The sequence below is a fragment of the Rhinopithecus roxellana genome, chromosome 2 (genome assembly GCF_007565055.1).
Source record: "Rhinopithecus roxellana isolate Shanxi Qingling chromosome 2, ASM756505v1, whole genome shotgun sequence".
Classification (NCBI taxonomy): domain Eukaryota; kingdom Metazoa; phylum Chordata; class Mammalia; order Primates; family Cercopithecidae; genus Rhinopithecus; species Rhinopithecus roxellana.
This window is the reverse complement of record NC_044550.1, coordinates 4,953,217-4,971,816: the sequence shown is the minus strand read 5'-3', so window position 1 is coordinate 4,971,816 and position 18,600 is coordinate 4,953,217. Positions and strand designations below refer to the sequence as shown.

At 35.7% G+C, this 18,600-nt stretch overlaps 1 protein-coding gene across 2 annotated transcripts in view; it reads right to left on the bottom strand.

Moving 5' to 3' along the window:
- The window catches only part of GRID2 (glutamate ionotropic receptor delta type subunit 2), a 1,566,068-nt gene that overhangs the window by 704,145 nt on the left and 843,323 nt on the right, over positions 1–18,600 (bottom strand). For both annotated transcript variants that reach the window (XM_030916966.1, XM_030916977.1), the window contains one exon: positions 7,055–7,260. In XM_030916966.1, coding sequence (XP_030772826.1) covers positions 7,055–7,260 — 206 coding nt within the window. The remainder of the gene's footprint in view (positions 1–7,054; positions 7,261–18,600) is intronic.

Sequence of the window (18,600 nt, the reverse complement as noted above, 5' to 3'; positions counted from 1 at the left end):
TAGCACCATGTTTGGGTGATATTTTAAACAGGGAAATTACCGATGAAAGCACAAAAAATTGAAAAAGGCACTAAATAAATAGATTGAGCAAAGAACACTTGCTTGCCATAGAGGAGCTGAAACAAGAATGCAGAGAGCAGCTTTATTTGACCTTAATTACTAACAACTCAAGTTTTTGAGCTCTGCAAATATGTGATCATGAAAGTGCCCTGAGGATTGATTTTGGAATTACATATAAAGTTTAGTGAATAGGTGAAATTGCAAAAACTAAATCAGTTAATAAAGAAGACTGATTGTAGTTAAATGTATGTTGATTCTCACATGCTGTCACATGCAAAATGTTCTTGAAAGCTGACATTTATCCCTTTAAAAAAAAGTAAGAAGCATAGGATTCTCTTCTAAATAAATAGGTGAATTTTCTAGGTGAACTGGGGCAACTAATGTTGCCATGATTATTCAAGAGCAAGGTAACATAAATACACATGCAAAATCTTGTACCACCTCCAGTAAAATGACCATATCCATCTTCTATGTACTCAATCTAAATGATCAAATTACCATTATGTAATGAATTAATGCTGTTGATGTTCTGACGTAAATATTTTTTTAACTTAGGAATTTGTAATTAACTATATTATTCATCAAGGATTAAGTTAGAATGAATACATTTTCTTTCCTTTTTTTTTTTTTTTTTTTTTTTTTTTTTTTTTTGAGACGGAGTCTGGCTCTGTCGCCCAGGCTGGAGTGCGGTGGCCGGATGCCATTCTCCTGCCTCAGCCTCCCAAGTAGCTGGGACTACAGGCGCCCGCCTCGTCGCCCGGCTAGTTTTTTGTATTCTTTAGTAGAGACGGGGTTTCACCGTATTAGCCAGGGTGGTCTCGATCTCCTGACCTTGTGATCCGCCCGTCTCGGCCTCCCAAAGTGCTGGGATTACAGGCTTGAGCCACCGCGCCCGGCCAGAATGAATACATTTTCTGGACTTAAGTGAAAATAATGACAATGATTGTGGATGCTTGTCATTCACAGTAGTTAGGTTCTATAAAATTCCCACGAACACTGCATTGGTGAATGTCAAACCACTGCTCCTAGGGGAAATACAGAGTTTGGTCCCTGCCAGCCTTTGGTTTTATGCATTTCTATTTAAAGGCACTTTATTTAATATTCATTGTTGATTCATTATCATTGAACTTGTGGCCAACAGCACTAAAATTCTTGCCTCTACACAGCTTATTTAACACAGATGTTTTCTCTGTAAGAAAAAAAAAAAGCAAAACACTCTTCCTTCAGAAGCTACTTCAAGATATTTCCCAGCAAAGCAGGAAACTAAGAAATTGTAAGACACAGGAACCAGGAATTTGTGGATCTGACCCACTAGAATTTATCTGATTTTTAGGGATACACCAGAAACAGAGCAGGAAAGGGGGGGCTTTGGGAGGAAAGGCTGCAGTCAGGAAATGGGGATTTTGGAGATTTGTTATTGAAAACAAGAATTTAGAATTTTAGTAGCCAAAGATGAAATAAAGAGAAAAGTAAGAAAAGTAACAACTCAAACAAAAAACCCTGAAGCTGAGTGATAAAAACCTAAACATAATCATACCTTAATACTTTGTTGTACAGTGAACGATATTTATAGTGATAAAATAAAAGCAAATTACAGATTTTCATCTTATAAAGCCAACTTTTAGTCAAGGTATGAACAATTTATTTCTGGTAACAGAATAGAAAATACATTCTTCCAGCACACTCAATATAAAGATAAATCTGTGGATCATGGAAGCTGAGACGTAGAAGAGTGGAAAAATAGTGAATGAACCTTTACAGAGGTGTCTTTACAGATACTATACTGTCAACAGTAGTTGGTATGGTAATGTGTTATATAAAGTTACTTAAAATTATGCTGTAACTAGTAATATATTGAGAGGACATGCAGGTGTGGGTGAAGTATATGAAGTAAATCATCACTTACCATATAAGAAAAGGTAGGTAAGAGATAAACTAATAAATCAACCAATAATATTTACTAGAGTAAGTAAAAATTAAAACAAAAAAGTTAAAGAGCTAAGAGTCATTTAATTTACTGATATGGTTGGCTGTGTTCCCACTCAAATCTCATCTTAAATTGTAGCTCCCATAGTTCCCATGTATTGTGGGAGGGACCTGGGGGAGGTAATTGAATCATGGGAGCAGTTTCCCTCATACTGTTCTCTTGGTAGTGAATCAGTCTTACGAGATCTGTTGGTTTTATAAGGGGTTTCCCCTTTGGATTGGCTCTCATTCTCTCTTGCCTCCTACCATGTAAGACGTGCCTTTCACCTTCCACCATGATTCTGAGGCCTCCCCAGCACTGTGGAACTGTGAGTCCATTAAACCTCTTTTTCTTTATAAATTACCCAATCTCAGGTATGACCTTATTAGCAGCATGAGAATGGACTAATACATCTACCAAGGGAATATTATATAGCCGTTAAATATTATTAGGAACACTTCATAGGTCTCAATAGAATGATCTCCTAGAAGTTAGTAAGTTTAAAAATCCAAACTCAGAATTTAAACCTAGTATACAACTATTTATGTAAGAAAAATAATAAAAATGTGTGTGTGTGTGTGTGTGTGTGTGTGTGTCTGTGTATACTTGGAATGCCACATAAGAAACATTAGTCTCATAAAAAGGAACTCAGGTGTTGGAGGAACAGTGGCAGGATATTGTCTTGTTGAATCTTTAAAATTTTGAACAATGCAAATACACAAGGTATGCTAAAAGTAAATACAAATTAAATTTTAAAATTAAAAATAAATAATTAATTCTGAAAAGAATAACTGGAGGTAGGAAAACATAGACTCTTGTTTCTAATTTTAAAACCCTCAGTATAATTTGATTTTTTAATTCTGTTCATGTATCATACCACACACACACACACACACACACACACACACACACACATGCATTCTGAGTTGTTTGCCCATCATTGTTTGATTGTTTGCTTGGTTAATTCTTATTATTTTTCAAGATTCTGGTGACACACCTTATCTGCGAAACTTGTTGTGGCCCTGGCTAAGCCCTCTGTAGCATGAGTCAGTTCTCCTACGGTATTCCAGAACACCATTGATCCATCACTATTACAGAATTTTCTTTCACATACTAGTATTTAGTTACATGCTGCCTCATCCACTATACTGAGTAAAACTCTAGGTCACACAGAAATGACTCCTCTTTATGTCTTCAGAATTTCAGTGCACTCTTTCGAATTCAGTTCTGCCTCTCTTTTGAATGAACTGCTCCCAGCACTAATAGCGTCAGCCTATTTCCTACTCAAGAGAAACAATCCTAGAACCCATGGAGGAGGTGGGATGTGTCTGAAAACAACTAATTGAGAAACAGAAACCATCTTGCAGGTCAGAGAACAGTACAATAGAGTGAGCTTAGGCTAGGATAGAGGTGGTGGTAGTTCACATTCTTTCCGCCATTCCTACATCACTGCTTAAGATGCCTGTGGAATAACTTGTCCACAGTTTGGAGACATAAAATCAGCGATTATAAAAGATAAGTTACTAAAAGAATGGTGGATGAGTGAGGAAAGACAGAAGAGTCTCTAAGGAAAGATCATAGATTTTATGTGTTTGGGGACCAAGATGGAAGGGATACATTATTATAAGTATAAAGTTCAGGGTCAAGGTTGGGGGACAAGATGAGACGTTAGGATCATATCAGTTGAAATTGATGATCAGAAATACAAGGATTATCAATGAAAATTCCTTTAATGAAGTCTGAACTAATTCTGTCTACCTTTGAAGCAACAATTGTCAGTTATTGGTAATGAGTCCCCTGGTAGAGCTTCATGAATTCTAACACTCTGGGGTCTTAGCTCATCAATACTCTTTTTCCATTCTACAATCTCCTTTTCATCACTGGTTGCTTTCCCAATACCTGTGTAAAAAGGTTCAGCTTGTTTTATCCTAAAAATGAAACAGATTTCCCTGGTTCTGATATCCATCGCATGGGATTTGTAAAAATTTTAAACCATAATTTACCCTTACTTTCATCACCAAACTTCTCAACAGGGTAGTCAACACACCCACCTCTTCCCATTCTTTCCCTAGCCCTTTGCCTTCTTGCTGTATGCCTGCCTCTGTGCTTTTGTTTACCGTCTTCCTGCTGCTTAGAATGCCCTTCCCATCCTTTTCTGCCTGATCCAATCCACATATCCTTTAATGCTCAACTCAAGAAGCACCTCCTTCAAGACACCATGTATAGCAAGCTCCTTCCTCAACATTTCACAGCTGTATACTTAACCTCTGGAACCAGACACAGTTGACTCTGGAGCTCAGCAGAGACGTATGTGTTCTACCATTACATGCATCTTATAATGTTGATACCCTTTAATTTTCCGTCTCCAACACCAGGCTATACACTTGAGAAGAGGAATGGGATATTTGTTGTCATTGTATCGCTAGTGCCTAGCATAGTTTCTAGGATGAACTGGAAAACTAATAAACTAGTAAATCAATGTGTATTAAACTGATGAAAAACAAATAAACTACATCTCAAGCACTGACCTTTCTCCTGGTCTCCAGTCATGCATTTATAACCAACCTGTCTGGGAACCAAGGTTAAGCATACAAACTCTAGAGACAAACGTATTGGAATTAATCCCGGGTCTGTCTCTTCCTAGTTGTGTCATCTTGACAACTTAAACCCTATATGCCTCAGTTTTCTTATCTACAAAACAAGGATGATGTTAGTACCAACTCAAAGGCTTTTTTATGAAGACTATATGAGTTCATTTTTTAAAAAGGTCTTAGAAAAGAAAGCAGTAAGTAGTAAGAAGATAGTAAGTACTATATAGGTGTTGAAACATAGTTAAGACCACCTAAAGAATCCACTGTTAGCTCAAATTTTACATGATCCGAATTGAACTCTCAAACATACTCCTCTGCCTTATTTGCTCATAACAACTAATGGCACCTGCTATGGGTAAAGTTGTGTCATCATTACCTCCTTCTCAAATTTATATGTTGAATTCCTAATACCCAGTACCTTAGAATATGACCTTATTTGGAGATAAGGTCTTTACAGAGATAATCAAATTAAAATGAGGTCATTAGGGTGAACCCTCCTCCAAATGACTCATGCCCTTATAGAAAAAGGAAATTTGGATACACAAACATACAGGAAGAGAAGAAAATGTGAATAGACATTGGAAAGAGACAATTCATCTACAAGCCAAGGAGAGAGGCTTAGAACAATTCCTTCCCTTGCACCCCTCAGAAGAAATCAACCTTGCCAACATCTTGATTTTAGATTTCTAGTCTCCAGAACTGTGAGATGCAAACTTTCTGTTGTTTAAGCCTATGGCAGTTCTAGCAAAGAATACACTAGCATTATCTCTGCTATAATGAACTACCCAAGATGGGCAATTTATAAAAGAAAGCAGTTTAATTTTCTCACAGTTCCACATGGCTGAGGAGGCTTCAGGAAACTAACAGTCATGGTGGAAGGAGAAGCAAGCACCTTTTTCACAAGGCAGCAGGAGAGAGTGAGAGCGCAGGGGAAACTGCCACGTTTAAACAATCAGATCTCGTGAGAACTCCCTCACTATCATGGGAAACCACCCCCATGATCCACTCACCTCCCACCAGGTCCCTCCCTCAACACATGGGGATTACCATTCAAGATGAGATTTGGGTGGGGGCACAGAGCAAAACCATATCAATACCACTTCTCTTTTGTAAATTCCTAACCCATGACACGAAGTCTAGTTCAAATATACCTGCTCAGTGAAGTTTCCTCTCATCTCCTTCAACAAAAATGACCATAGATGCTTCAACCTCATCTATTGCAATTTTAACATCCTAATTTATATTACATTCTCTGTGAACTTGCTTCCACCTTCCAGATTTGTTTCTTGAAGGAAGGAACCAACTTCTTTAAAACTGGAAATATATTATATTATGAAAAAAATATAGTAGTTCAATAAGATTCTCTAAGTCTTTTGCTGAACTCAAAAAGTAAAATGTTTATATTTGTCTTTAAACTGCATAATGAAGTTTCCTATTAAAATGAAAAAATTAGTATTACTGACTGGTTTTACACAAGTTTACCCTTCTTAGTGACTTATATTCTGCCTTATGTTTTTTGATACCAACTATATAGTGAGTGTCAAAGAACTTCTAACATGTTCCTAATTTGGAAGCTTTATAGCAGTACTTCAGGAGCTAACAGAAGCATAATAGTTAAACAAGGAAAAAAAAAAAAAAGAGTATTAAACAAATAAATTCCCTCCCCCAAATTTAAAATGTTTTTTAAAATCTCATGTGAAAGTATGTAAGGTCATGACCAGTTCTACCATTATGTAACATTAAAAACTTGAAGTAGGGCATAAAGACTTGACAATAAACTTTTACAAGGCAATAGCAGGCATTTCAGAACATAGAAATGTTACACCAATCACTGGAAAGTCTTAACTGTATTTTTACTAAATTTCAGAGCTTCTAACTAAATGAACAGATACAATTAAAAATTTGAAGATGTAGCATCATAAAATATACAGTAGTCATCATTTTACGGAGTTTCAGACAATCATTTGTGTTGGTACAAAGTTCACAGGGAAGATATAAATCTGTGTATGTTTTTGTAACAGTAATCATGTTTATAAAATGATATCCTGATTCAAGTACATTTTTTTTTCAGAAGTAAAATTTTAAATTACAAAAAAATACTAAAGATTAGTTAGAGAGCTATGCACTTGTGAATTTATTCTTGATCTTGCCAGATTCATTCAGGTCAATGGCACTTTTAAACTTCTATAAGACTTCTTAAAATTGTTCTGTCTGTGTGCCCAAATATATATAAATACAAATGTTCTCAGCAATTAACTGGACAGTAAGGGGTAAATGAGATGAGCAAGGCAAGCCCTATGCTACCTCCATTAGTGTTAACAAAAGTTGTGTAATTAATTCCTTCGCACTGCTCTTAATTTTCATCTCCTCTGTAGGATCTATTCCAAAGCTTTTAATTTTTTTGCACAACTCTCACCCCAAGACAACTTTCACTTACCTCAGTAATGAAGGATTTGGCTGTGGCAGGATTCATAACAAGGATCGCTCGCCTAAGAGTGTCTCGATAGCGATTCAGTTCTTCTATTCTCATGGTGTCAAAGAGAGTGGTGATCATTTTATTGATGTTGTTTTCTACCTTCTGAAGTGCAACATCCATTCCCTGCTGAGACACTTTGTCCAAGAACTCCTGTATTCCACGAATATCTGGAAACATCAAAAGCCCATCAAAATACATGTGAATTATTGTACAGAAGGAAGGCATAAGCTATTTCACCTATATCAGAATATTTTTCCACATTGTAGGCTCTCTGAAGATGTGCCAAACCTTAAACATATTTGAGAGTTCCATCAGCTACTCAATTACCAATTGAGTATATGCTGTAAAAATTCTATCTTAGATTTCTTATCATTACTTGAGTAGCTGATGGAACTCTCAAATATGTTTAAGGTTTGGCACATTTTGATGTGTTCACATGAAAAATGTAGGAACTGTTATTTTTAAAATAGATTTCTTTATATCTACATGGAACCTAAATGATATCCATGCTAGGAATGTTGGGTGAGGGCACAGGGAGGTGGTTGGAGATATGCCTCATTTCTCTAGAGCAAAACATGAATAAGGGAAAGACATTCCTATTTTCCTTAGCATTTTAAAGGGTAATATTAACCTCATGTAAGCATGAATATCATTGATGACAGATGAATCTGAATCAAGATTATGAATGTTAAAACAGGCAACAGTATCACTAAGCCTGACTTTTATCAGTTAAACAGAAATCTTCGAAAGGTTATCTTCGAAGGGCTCAGGTCACTTAGACCACAAATAAAAGCTGCATTTTAATCTATTTAATGAGTAACACCTCCTTAGTTAAATTTGGAAAAGTTGGTAGGAGACACCAAATTTGCCTTAGTAAGGAGAATATATTTAATGTGCAAAACATATTTTTTAATACTTATTTCAGCATTTTAGAAAATGTTAAGCAACATTTTTGAATTTATGATGATCAGCAAAATATTTACATACTCATTCCAAAATAAGCAAAGTTCTAGAAATGTATCAAATTAAAACATTCAGTATTCATGTCACGTTTAAATAAGAAAAATAAAATTCAATCTAAAGAGTTTATCATTTGTACTTTGATGTGTATTTAAGTAACAATAAGTGTCTGAAATATCACAAATATTTCTTCGTGGTATCAGATTGCTTGTTTATAGAAGAAGATATCTGAATTAAGTATCTGGCACAACACAAGCTTAATATAGATTATGTAATAATCTTAATATAGTAGATTTTCTTTTACTATATCATAAACTATATTTTTCATTACATATTCCAAAGAATAAAATATTTAAAGGGCAAATACTGGAGAAACAAGTAAATGGGATTGTAGGGAACTTATGAGTAGACTAGATCTCAAAATCCTTAATAGTGTGTGTTTGCCTGTTTGCCTGCATATAAAATTTGCCTCTCAATGGCAATAGTTAAATTATGTATCTTTCAACATACAAACCAGAAAAAGCAATAAGTAAACCCACAGAACAATAAAACAAATAGCCAAAAATTTGAAAACTACATTTACTTTTATAAACATTTATATTTAAAAGGTTACAAATTGACTAAAATAACAATTTTGCTTTCTTCTTCTGATTACTTTCATTTTAAAATAGTTGTTGTAAATATTATATGTTTCATTATCTGATGACTTTCAAAATCTTTACAACATATATACTGTATAAATTCTACCTTACATTTCTTATCATTAATTATGTTGTAAACCCAGGATGTTACCATCAAAGCAGGTTAAAAGAATAAAATCCTCAGCTAGGGCAGAGGATGAAATAAAAGAGCTGGCATAATAAAGGTGTTATGTATTCATTCAATATCCAAGTCAGAACGTACGTAAGGGTGTAAGACTCTGAAGCATGAATTAAGCAAATGGTTAAATTTGATGGAATTTGGTTGATACAGGTAGAAGTACAATAACAAGACTATGTACATGCTAAGCAGATGTTCTTAAACTTTGATATGAATCAGAATCATTTGAGAAATTTATCAAAAATACACAAGCTTGGGCCTAACCCCAGAATCAATATACCTTTAGAATATATATGAGAGGCCCAGTGTGGTGGCTCACGCCTGTAATCCCAGCACTTTGGGAGGCCGAGGCAGCAGATCATGAGATCAGGAGTTTGAGACCAGCCTGGCCAATATGGTGAAACCCTGTCTCTACTAAAAATACAAATATTAGTCAGGCGTGGTGGCACACGCCTGTAGTCCCAGCTACTTGGGAGGCTGATGCAGAAGAATTGCTTGAACCGGGAGTTGGAAGTTGCACTGAGCTGAGATCATCCCCTGCACTCCAGCCTGGGTGACAGAGTGAGACTCCGTCTCAAAAAAAAAAAAAAAAAAAAAAAAAAAAAAAAAAAAACAGGAAAAAAAGAAAAGAAAAGAAAAAAAAATACATGTCAGAGCAGACAGAGCAGATTATTGATTTCAAACTGTAAGTTGTTCTTTATTTGAGTTACTTAAAGTGTACATCTGAATACAAGGCAAACAAAACAAAAGTTACATTGAAATAGTTCCAAGATGCTCAGAAAACAGAGCATGACTAGAGAATAAAGTTCTAGATTACTTACCCTCTATGAAATCTTCTGATTACAAAAATAAAATACCAGTGCTAGTTTACATCCTCACTTTGAGAAAAAACTTGTTCTCCAAAAACGTTTGTTGAATATTAGACACAATGCTAGGAGCTCGGATCACATCAATGAATACCCATCCACACATTAAAACAAACAATAAACAAGTAAGCAAACTAAAAAACCACAAAGCACACTAAGTGTTTGGAAGAAAACAATGAGTGCATTAGTAGATGATAATAGGGTGAGGAGGAGGATCTATTTTAGTTAGAGGACGGTTTCTCTGCAAAACTCGTATTTAAACTCTGGGGTAAAAGAATAAGAAGATATTATCCAAGCAAAGAGATAAGGAGAAAGGCAATAGCTCAGAAAATGCCCAGGACATGGACAAAGAGCCTGTGGATGAGAAACCTACAGGAGGCCACTGTGGTTGCAGCCTAGCTAGTGAGACATGAAGCTGGATGGAGAGGAAGAGTCAGGTTATGCAGATCTCTGTGAGACACAAAGAGGTTTTAATTTTATTCTAAATACAGCTTTGATCTATCGAAAGTTTCAAGTAGAGGATCTGCCTTAAGTGGAAGACTGGATACAAGAACAGAATGAAAAGCAGTTTAAGTCAGGAAGTGATGCGTTTGATTGTATGCTTTAAATTGGGGCTGGGCACGCTGGCTCATGTCTGAAATCCCAGCACTTTGGGAGGCTGAGGTGGGCAGATCACTTGAGGCCAGGAGTTCGAGACCAGCCTGGCCAACATGGTAAACCTCGTCTCTACTAAAAATACATAAAATTACCCAGGCTGAGGCACGAAAATGGCTTGAACCAGGGAAGTGGAGGTTGCAGTGAGCTGAGATCGTGCCACTGCACTCCAACATGGGTGACAGAGTGAGATGCCGCCTCAAAATGTTTTTAAATAAATAAATTGGTCTAGTAAATTAATTCTCCTTAATTTGAAACTATATAATGTTTTTTAGCTTTAATTTTTTATCAGAGTGATATACATACTGAAAAGTGATGTGACAAAAGACCACTATAACCCCTCTGTTTCCTTACACTGGAATTCTGGTGGTCACTTCTTAGATATGTGACTGTAAAATTTTTTGAAAATGTTTCCTCAACTGAAAATGAAGAATTTATTTGTTTATATTTATTTTTGAGACAGGGTCACACTCTATTAACCAGGTTAGAGTATAGTGGCATGATATCAGCTCATTGCAACCTCCACATCCCAGGCTCAAGTGATCCTCCCACCTCAGCCTCCTGAGTAGCTGAGACTACAGGTACACACCTCCATGCCAGGCTAACTTTTGTATTTCTGGTAAAGACTGGGATTCACCATGCTGGCCAGGCTGGTTTGAACTTTTGAGCTCAGGCAATCCACCTGCCTTGGCCTCCCAAAGTGCTGGGATTACAGGCGTAAGCCATCACTTCCAGCAAAAAATATTTATCTTATAGAAGTCTTCAAAGATCGATTTTGCAAAAGTGTCTGTGTGTGTTTGCTGTGTATATACAAAATCTAGTGTAGGGTCTAACATATGGTAATTCTTTTATTGTTAGTAATAGAACATGACTATTTGTTAAGAGATCACCATTCTTCCCACCAATAGGCCAGATTGCTTTAATTTTACTGATGGCTAGCTACCCAAAATGGCAAGCATAAATTACAAGGTAGTCTCATGGAATACAGGAGTTAAGCATAAAGAGTTTTGCTTATTTGAGCAAATGACACCAAATACCCATGTTATGTGGCAATTGGTAAGTTCAATGAGAGAAGATTCTGAGTCATGCTGTTTATGAGCTGCTCTGTGTAAAAGAGTCATTAAAAAAGAGAGTAGGCTGGGCGCAGTGACTCATGTCTAATCCCAGCACTTTGAGAGGCTAAGACAGGTGGATTGCCTGAGGTCAGGAGTTTGAGACCAGCCTGGCTAACATGGTGAAAACCCATCTCTACTAAAAATACAAAAAATTAGCCGGGTGTGGTGGCGCATGCCTGTAGTCCCAGTTACTCAAGAGGCTAAAACAGGAGAATCGCTTGAACCCAGGAGGCGGAGGTTGCAGTGAGCCAAGATGGCGCCACTGCACTCCAGTCTGGGTGACAGAGAGAGACTCTATTTCAAAAAAATAAAAAATAAAAGAGAGTAGGCCTTTGGTTTCGTTCATTGAACATGAACATCATCACACATCACAATCATTCAGCTACATTATCTGTATGCTGATTAGCTGGACGTCAAGGAGATGAGTTCCCTATGTTTCAGAAATAAAGAATATATGTTTCCTGACCTCAAGGTGCTTTCAGGTGAGTGGATGTGACTAGGTGCTATTTATGGATAACAGAAAGCTAAAAGATGTTTCCGTAGTTTCCAGTAATTAATTCTATTGACCAGATATTTACATAACATCAGGTGGTGGAAGGCTCATTAATTGAGTTATTAAACATAAGACTGGGCAAGGGGGAAGACGTTTTTTCCATGGCACTGTAAAGGAACTTGTTATAGGTAGAATATTGATCTCCCCAAAATGCTCACATGTTAATCCCTGTAATCTGTGAATATACTATGTTACACAGCAAAGACAAATTAAGGTTGCAGATAGAATTAAAGCTGTTAATTGTCTGACCTTAAAATAGGGAGATTATCCCATATTATTTGGGTGGCTCTAGTGTAATCACAGTCTTTAAAATTGGAAGAGGGAGACAGAACAGGAGCATCAAAGGGAGGTCTAACTCCTGAAGAATGTGTTGAGACTCAGCATCTTCAGAGAGATGCAAGGCTGCTGGCTTTGAAGATGGGGGAAAGGGACCTTGAGTGAAGAAAGGCGGGTTGTTTCTAGAAGGTGGAAAAGGCAAGGAAATTGATTCTTCCCTAGAACCACCAGAGAACACAGCATTGCTGACACTGATTATAGCCCACTGAGATTCCATTTCAGACTGCTGATCTAAAAAATACTATTAATAACTTGTATTGTTTAAGCCTCTAAATTTCTGGTAATGTGATACACCAGCAATAGAAACTAACAGAACTATATTTTAATCCATAAGTCTGTATTTTTCTAAACTGTAATCCACCGAGTTTTATTTCGGAGTCATCTGGAACACTTGTTGAAAATGAAGATTTTTGCTCAATCCCATTTCTATGGAATCAGAAACTCTCAGGAAAAAAACAAGGGATTTTCTCTCACTTGATGCTTCTTAAGAGACCATCTGGGAACCAGTGCTCCAATTTCTTAACTTTCTTTGTGTTACAGACTCTTTTTAGAAAAATCAAAGATTATGAATTCTGTCTCCTCTCAGTAAATGTATATACTGAAAACATTCTGCACACTCCCAAGATTATAATCTCTTAGTCAACTCTGCTTGCCTCTCTTAAAAGTAGTTATTGGAGAATCTGGATTAGCATATCATCACTGATGTTAGTGATTTTTTTCCCATACAGACTGTATAAGAGGGTAAGGTATAGACATTTCCATGCTAAAAAGTAGTGTGAGGTTTTGTTTAAAAATAGAGGAAAATTTTAGATAAAAAGATAGCAAACACATAAATACTTTCCCTGAAAACCTTTCATTGTTTTAGTTACTATTTAATTATCCTTTAGGCCTAAGAAAAGCGTATTGACTGTAGAAGGTTGGGTTCCCAGGAAACAGACTCTGGGGTGGAGATTGGAGACCAGAGAATCTATCAGGGACTGCTCTTGGGAATAACACTGTGCCACAAGGGAAGGGAGCAAGAAAGAGCCAGCAGAGGGAGACCTGGGGCTACAATGCAGTCTCAGCGAAGCCCTGCAGCGAGCTCTGGAAGTGGGATGGTCTTCAGAGTTATCCCAAATTCGTGCTGGTGGAAGGAGGAATTTTACACCCCCCCTGTGGCCTTTGGTGAGGTGGTTCTCCTAAGCTGAGGGTAGGTAATTCATAAGGAAGGCAGTCAGCAGCAAGCCCTCTCAGCATTTGGGAGAAGATAGCCTTCAGTTTTGAAGGGGGATTTGGGTGGCACAGGACAGAGTCCATCCTAATTTTTCCTTGTATTTATCAAGTCAAAAGTTATTGTTTTGGTTTTCAGGGTACTTTGATGATATGCAAAGCCTTTGTAAGTAATTTGCAGTCAACATTTCCACCTTTCATTTATAAAACAACTCTTTTATCTAGGGGAAAACACACTGCATTCTGTGTCAGAAAACTAGGTTTAGATTCTTACTTGGCCACCAGTATAATTTGTAGTTCCAAGTTAATGGGGTTAGACTGGTGGCTAAGTAGTTGGTGTCTTTTATTTTTAATCTCCCGATTTTCCTTTCCTTTATTCAAACAACAAGATGCCACTTTTCATTTAAGAAATAAATCTGGATGCATCCCTTGTTTTCTACGTGTGCTCAACTTTCTAGGTTGCATTGCTGGATGGTCATGTGTCCTGGGCTGGTTAGTTTGAACTCTCCATGTCCTTGGCCTAAGTAATTTTTTAAGGGCTAGTACTGACTCTAGTTTGGAAACATTAAATCAATGTTTTCAGTATGCAGTGGAGCCCATAAATAACCCTCTGATTAATCCCTAAAGTTGATTTTTTCTTTGTTTTAGTGCATAGGGGTAACAAAAAGTGTACATATCTACCCAGCATACTGGATTTAGTCATTTCCATGCTAAGATATTTTGTCAATACTTATTATGCATATCTAAGTCTCTGATTTCCAGAAACAGTTTAACAAATTACAGTGAAGATTGAAATGTGAAATATGGATAATCTACAAGAAGTGGTCTTTCTTGTGTTGTCCCAATGTAGTAGTTTTGTGATTGCAGGAGCCAACATGTCTAGTGTGAAAGTAATAAAGTGAAACAGAGGCAAGGTAGCTGTTCCCTAGACTTTCAGACTACATGAGTCAATTTTAAAAAAGCTATTCTGAAGTAAACTTCTGCTACTTGTAAGAGAAAGGGTCTTGATTAATACATTTTTTAAAGCAAATATCTGATACTTTGATAAGGAAGATGAAGGCTCAGTTCCTGTCCTTGAGTTGCCTCCAGTTTAGTGGAAAGAATTAACATTTCAACAGGAAATGATATTTTAATGTGATAATGTTAATAACAACATTTATCTTGATTTTCTTCTGCCATCTTTTTTTTATAGGAAAATGGAATAAAATATTTACGGGAACTAAAGATTGATGTCTATAACATTCTAGCAACCATCAATTTCTCAGATATCTGTATGGTGTTACTTATTTAGGCCAGCTTCCCACAACAATCCTCCAAGAGGTAGTGGCTGATTGAAGCTTAATGATTCATTATATTAAATCATGTAAAATAATGACTTTACTATCATCTGTAAAGTAAGATTAATTTTAATCTCTCTACTAAAATGGTTTATATCAAAGTAGATTAGGGTAGAAAAAAATCCTAGGAAATATTAGAATTTAATGTATAAGCATATTTCTAAACTGACCCCAAAAAAGGCTTTTAATCAGAAATATGACACACTATTGCCCATTTCATACCAGTGGTCAGCATCCAAGTAGATATTTCTCAAGATATAAAAGTGGAATTCATGAAGATAGAGAGCAGACTGGTGGTGACCAGGGGCCAAGAATGGTAGGGGGGTTAAGGGAATGGAAAGAGGTTTATTAATGGGTAAAATTATACCCTTAGAATAAATAAGACCTGGTGCTCAATAAATCAGTAGGGTGACTATAGTTAAGATCAATTGATTGTACATTTCAAAATAGCTAAAAGAAAATAATTCATATGTTGCTATTGCAAAGAAAAGATAAATATTTAAGGTGATGGATATCCAAACTACCCTGATTTGATTACATGAATTTATCAAATTATCATATGTACCCTGAAAATATGATATGTACATATCATATGTATCAATGTTAAAAATTTAAGAAATAAAACAAATAAATATCTTTCAAGTCTTTGCTTACCATGTGCCATGCACTGTGAGAGGTACTTGGAAGAGAATGTTGAGCAAAACAAAAAACAATTCTTGCCCTCATGGAGTATATTATCTATACCATCTGATGATACCACAAACCGTATTACAGATAGAGGTATCCTGCAATACTACTTATTTTCCAAACTGCAGTTGCAATTTAACAAAATTTAGTGGCATTCTCTGGAATACATCAAAATAGTAATTCTCAGTCTGATTATTGTTTTGAAATATCACTTTTAAAACAATGAATTCAACAGGAAAAGAGATCTGTCACTAAGTTTTTGTGTCTGATTTTTCTCCTCTATTCATTTCTTCCTCCTCTGTGTAGATTAGGCACATTTAATTTTTTGAATCATATAATACATTTTAAGACCCCACTTGGAGTAGAAAAAGGCTTCAGCACTGTATTCAACCAGTCTTGGTATTTCTGAAATTATGACAGAATGCCAAGCATTAAAATTAATATTTGAAACCTTGGACTTTTTTAAAAATAAGGAGTAGTATGTCATACTGCTGGATACATGAGATACATCATTGAACTGAAGAGACTTTTCCTAACACGTGAATAGCAAAACATACTTTATAAATGGCTCGCTTCCTGAGAAAATAAAACTTTTAACCATAAGCCATTTAAAAAATCTTGCTTAGAAAAAACTTCACTTCAAAAAGAATTTGAGTCATTTATGATTTTGTTGGCATTTGTGCTGCATTTTTACTTTGTATTTAAAAAATAATGATAATTATATGGTATACTAGATTTTTGAGGTAACACGGTCTGGCAACAGTGGACCATCACTAAGACTGAATTTCTATTTGATAATAACTTGTGATCTGAGCATGAGATCACAATATTTCAATATAAGAGGCATCTTTACAGTGATGCTGATCAATATTTGTTAAGAACATTTTACTGATGAATAAATCCAAAGCAGTAGAATATATAAATTTTACCTACTTAACATCATATATACTAATGCAAAGGAAATAGTTCAATAAGTTGTTTAGATTAATTATATGCTTACTGATGCACATTGAAGTAAATGAGAGAACTGAAAGCTGGAAAGTAGCCAAATGAGTAATAAACAGATTTAAGACTGTCTAGAGAGAAAGTCAGTAATATTATAGTCATCAGACATTTGAAAAACACTCTCTGGGTAATCATAAACATTTGCAATCAATTAAGAGGAATGTGTCCATTTCATGGATCTTGATTAAACCTACAGCAAGACTACACAGAATAAACATTGTGATTCTTAGGAATGCATTCATGAGGATGGTCCTTCAATGTTCATTTCAAAAGGACATGTGGCAATTAAATTGTAAGTAAAGAGTGATACGGTGAAGAGTGGTGCTTAAGTAGCTTAGATCACTAGACTATGTACTGACTCTAGTTTGAAAACATTAAATCAATGTTTTCAGTATGCAGTGGAGTCCATAAATAGCGCTCTGATTGATCCCTAAAGTTGATTTTTTTCTTTGTTTTTGTGCAGATGGGTAACAAAAAGTGTACATATCTACCCAGCATACCGGATTTAGTCATTTCTATGCCCTTTTGTCAATACTTATTATGCATATCTAAGTCTCTGATTTTCAGAAAGTTTAACAAATTACAGTGAAGATTTATATAAGGTCAACAACCTTGTTGTAGAATAGTAAAGGCTATCCTGAAACTGTAAGAAAATAACAGAAAGGCTAAGACCATAAAATAATTTTTAGCTGACCAAATCTAAATGAAACAAAAAAATATAAACTAAAATTTCAAAGGGTATGTTTTAAAAGTGATTTTAAAATAATAAATTATAATACAACAATTATAATTTTCTTAATTATTCTTATAAGATTGCTTTCAAACCAAAAAAGGAAGTACATGTGTCTATGTATGCCTACCCTTCACCCTTCTATGAAAGTGTCATCATGTAACTCAGGCTGGTAACTCGGAGCCCTCCATATACTTGACCAAATTATTTGGTTTAAGAATGGAAAAGGACCCAAACAACATGTAATATTTGATGTATGGATAAAAATCCCTATGTATAATATATCATATATATGTGTGTGTATATATATACACTCTGTCAGGGTAGGCTTCAGGTCACCAGAGTCTGCTAACTTGATTGAGAATGAACCAACACATGAATAGAAGTAGAGGTGAGGATATGGTAAGAGAATAACTATTTTCAGTAAGTTCATGTGTCTGCATCATTATGATAAACTGTTTAGCTCCCTGTCACTGAAGTATCCCTCCAATCTCTACAACTGAATCCATTCTAATAGACCTACCAATATATCTATCCCAGTATTGGGTTGTTATTGTTACTAGGCAAGGAAACTTAAAGAACTCAAGTAGCTCATTTGATGAAGAGCACAGTGTCAACCTTACTGTTTGCTTCATTCTAGCAAATCAGTTCTACCCAGGTTTTCCAGCCCTGAAATTTAATTTTTCTTTCATCAGTACTCTCAAAAGAAAACAATTCCATTAAAACAATTTACCTACCATTTTTCTATTCTAAGGAGCACCTCCTCTTATAACTTTCTGGTTTCTGTATTATTTCTGTTGCAAGACTCTTATTATGGCATCTAGCCATTGTCAGATATATCTGTCTTAATTCTTTGCTTAGACCTCTCTGATGGTGAGTCTACCTGGAACGACTGCCAATTGCCTTTTATGAGCCTCTTTCAATACCATAATCCACCTGTTTGACAATGCTTCCTCTTGGAAGGCATTTGGTTGAAATCATGACCAGCATGTTAAGCCAATTAAGAACAATGCAAAACTGGAAGGGTTGGTCAATATCATTAACACAATGAAGATAAAACATAAAATTGAAAAGCAAAAATTATGATAAAGAAAGCACAGTACAAGTGTTTTGTATTTATAAAGAGGTAAATATCTCACATCTCTCTACAGCAACAAGACAACACGAGGCATATTTTGTAATCAGTAAATACGTCAGGTCTTATCTTCTTATACAGAGAGATGGAAAAACTAGAAT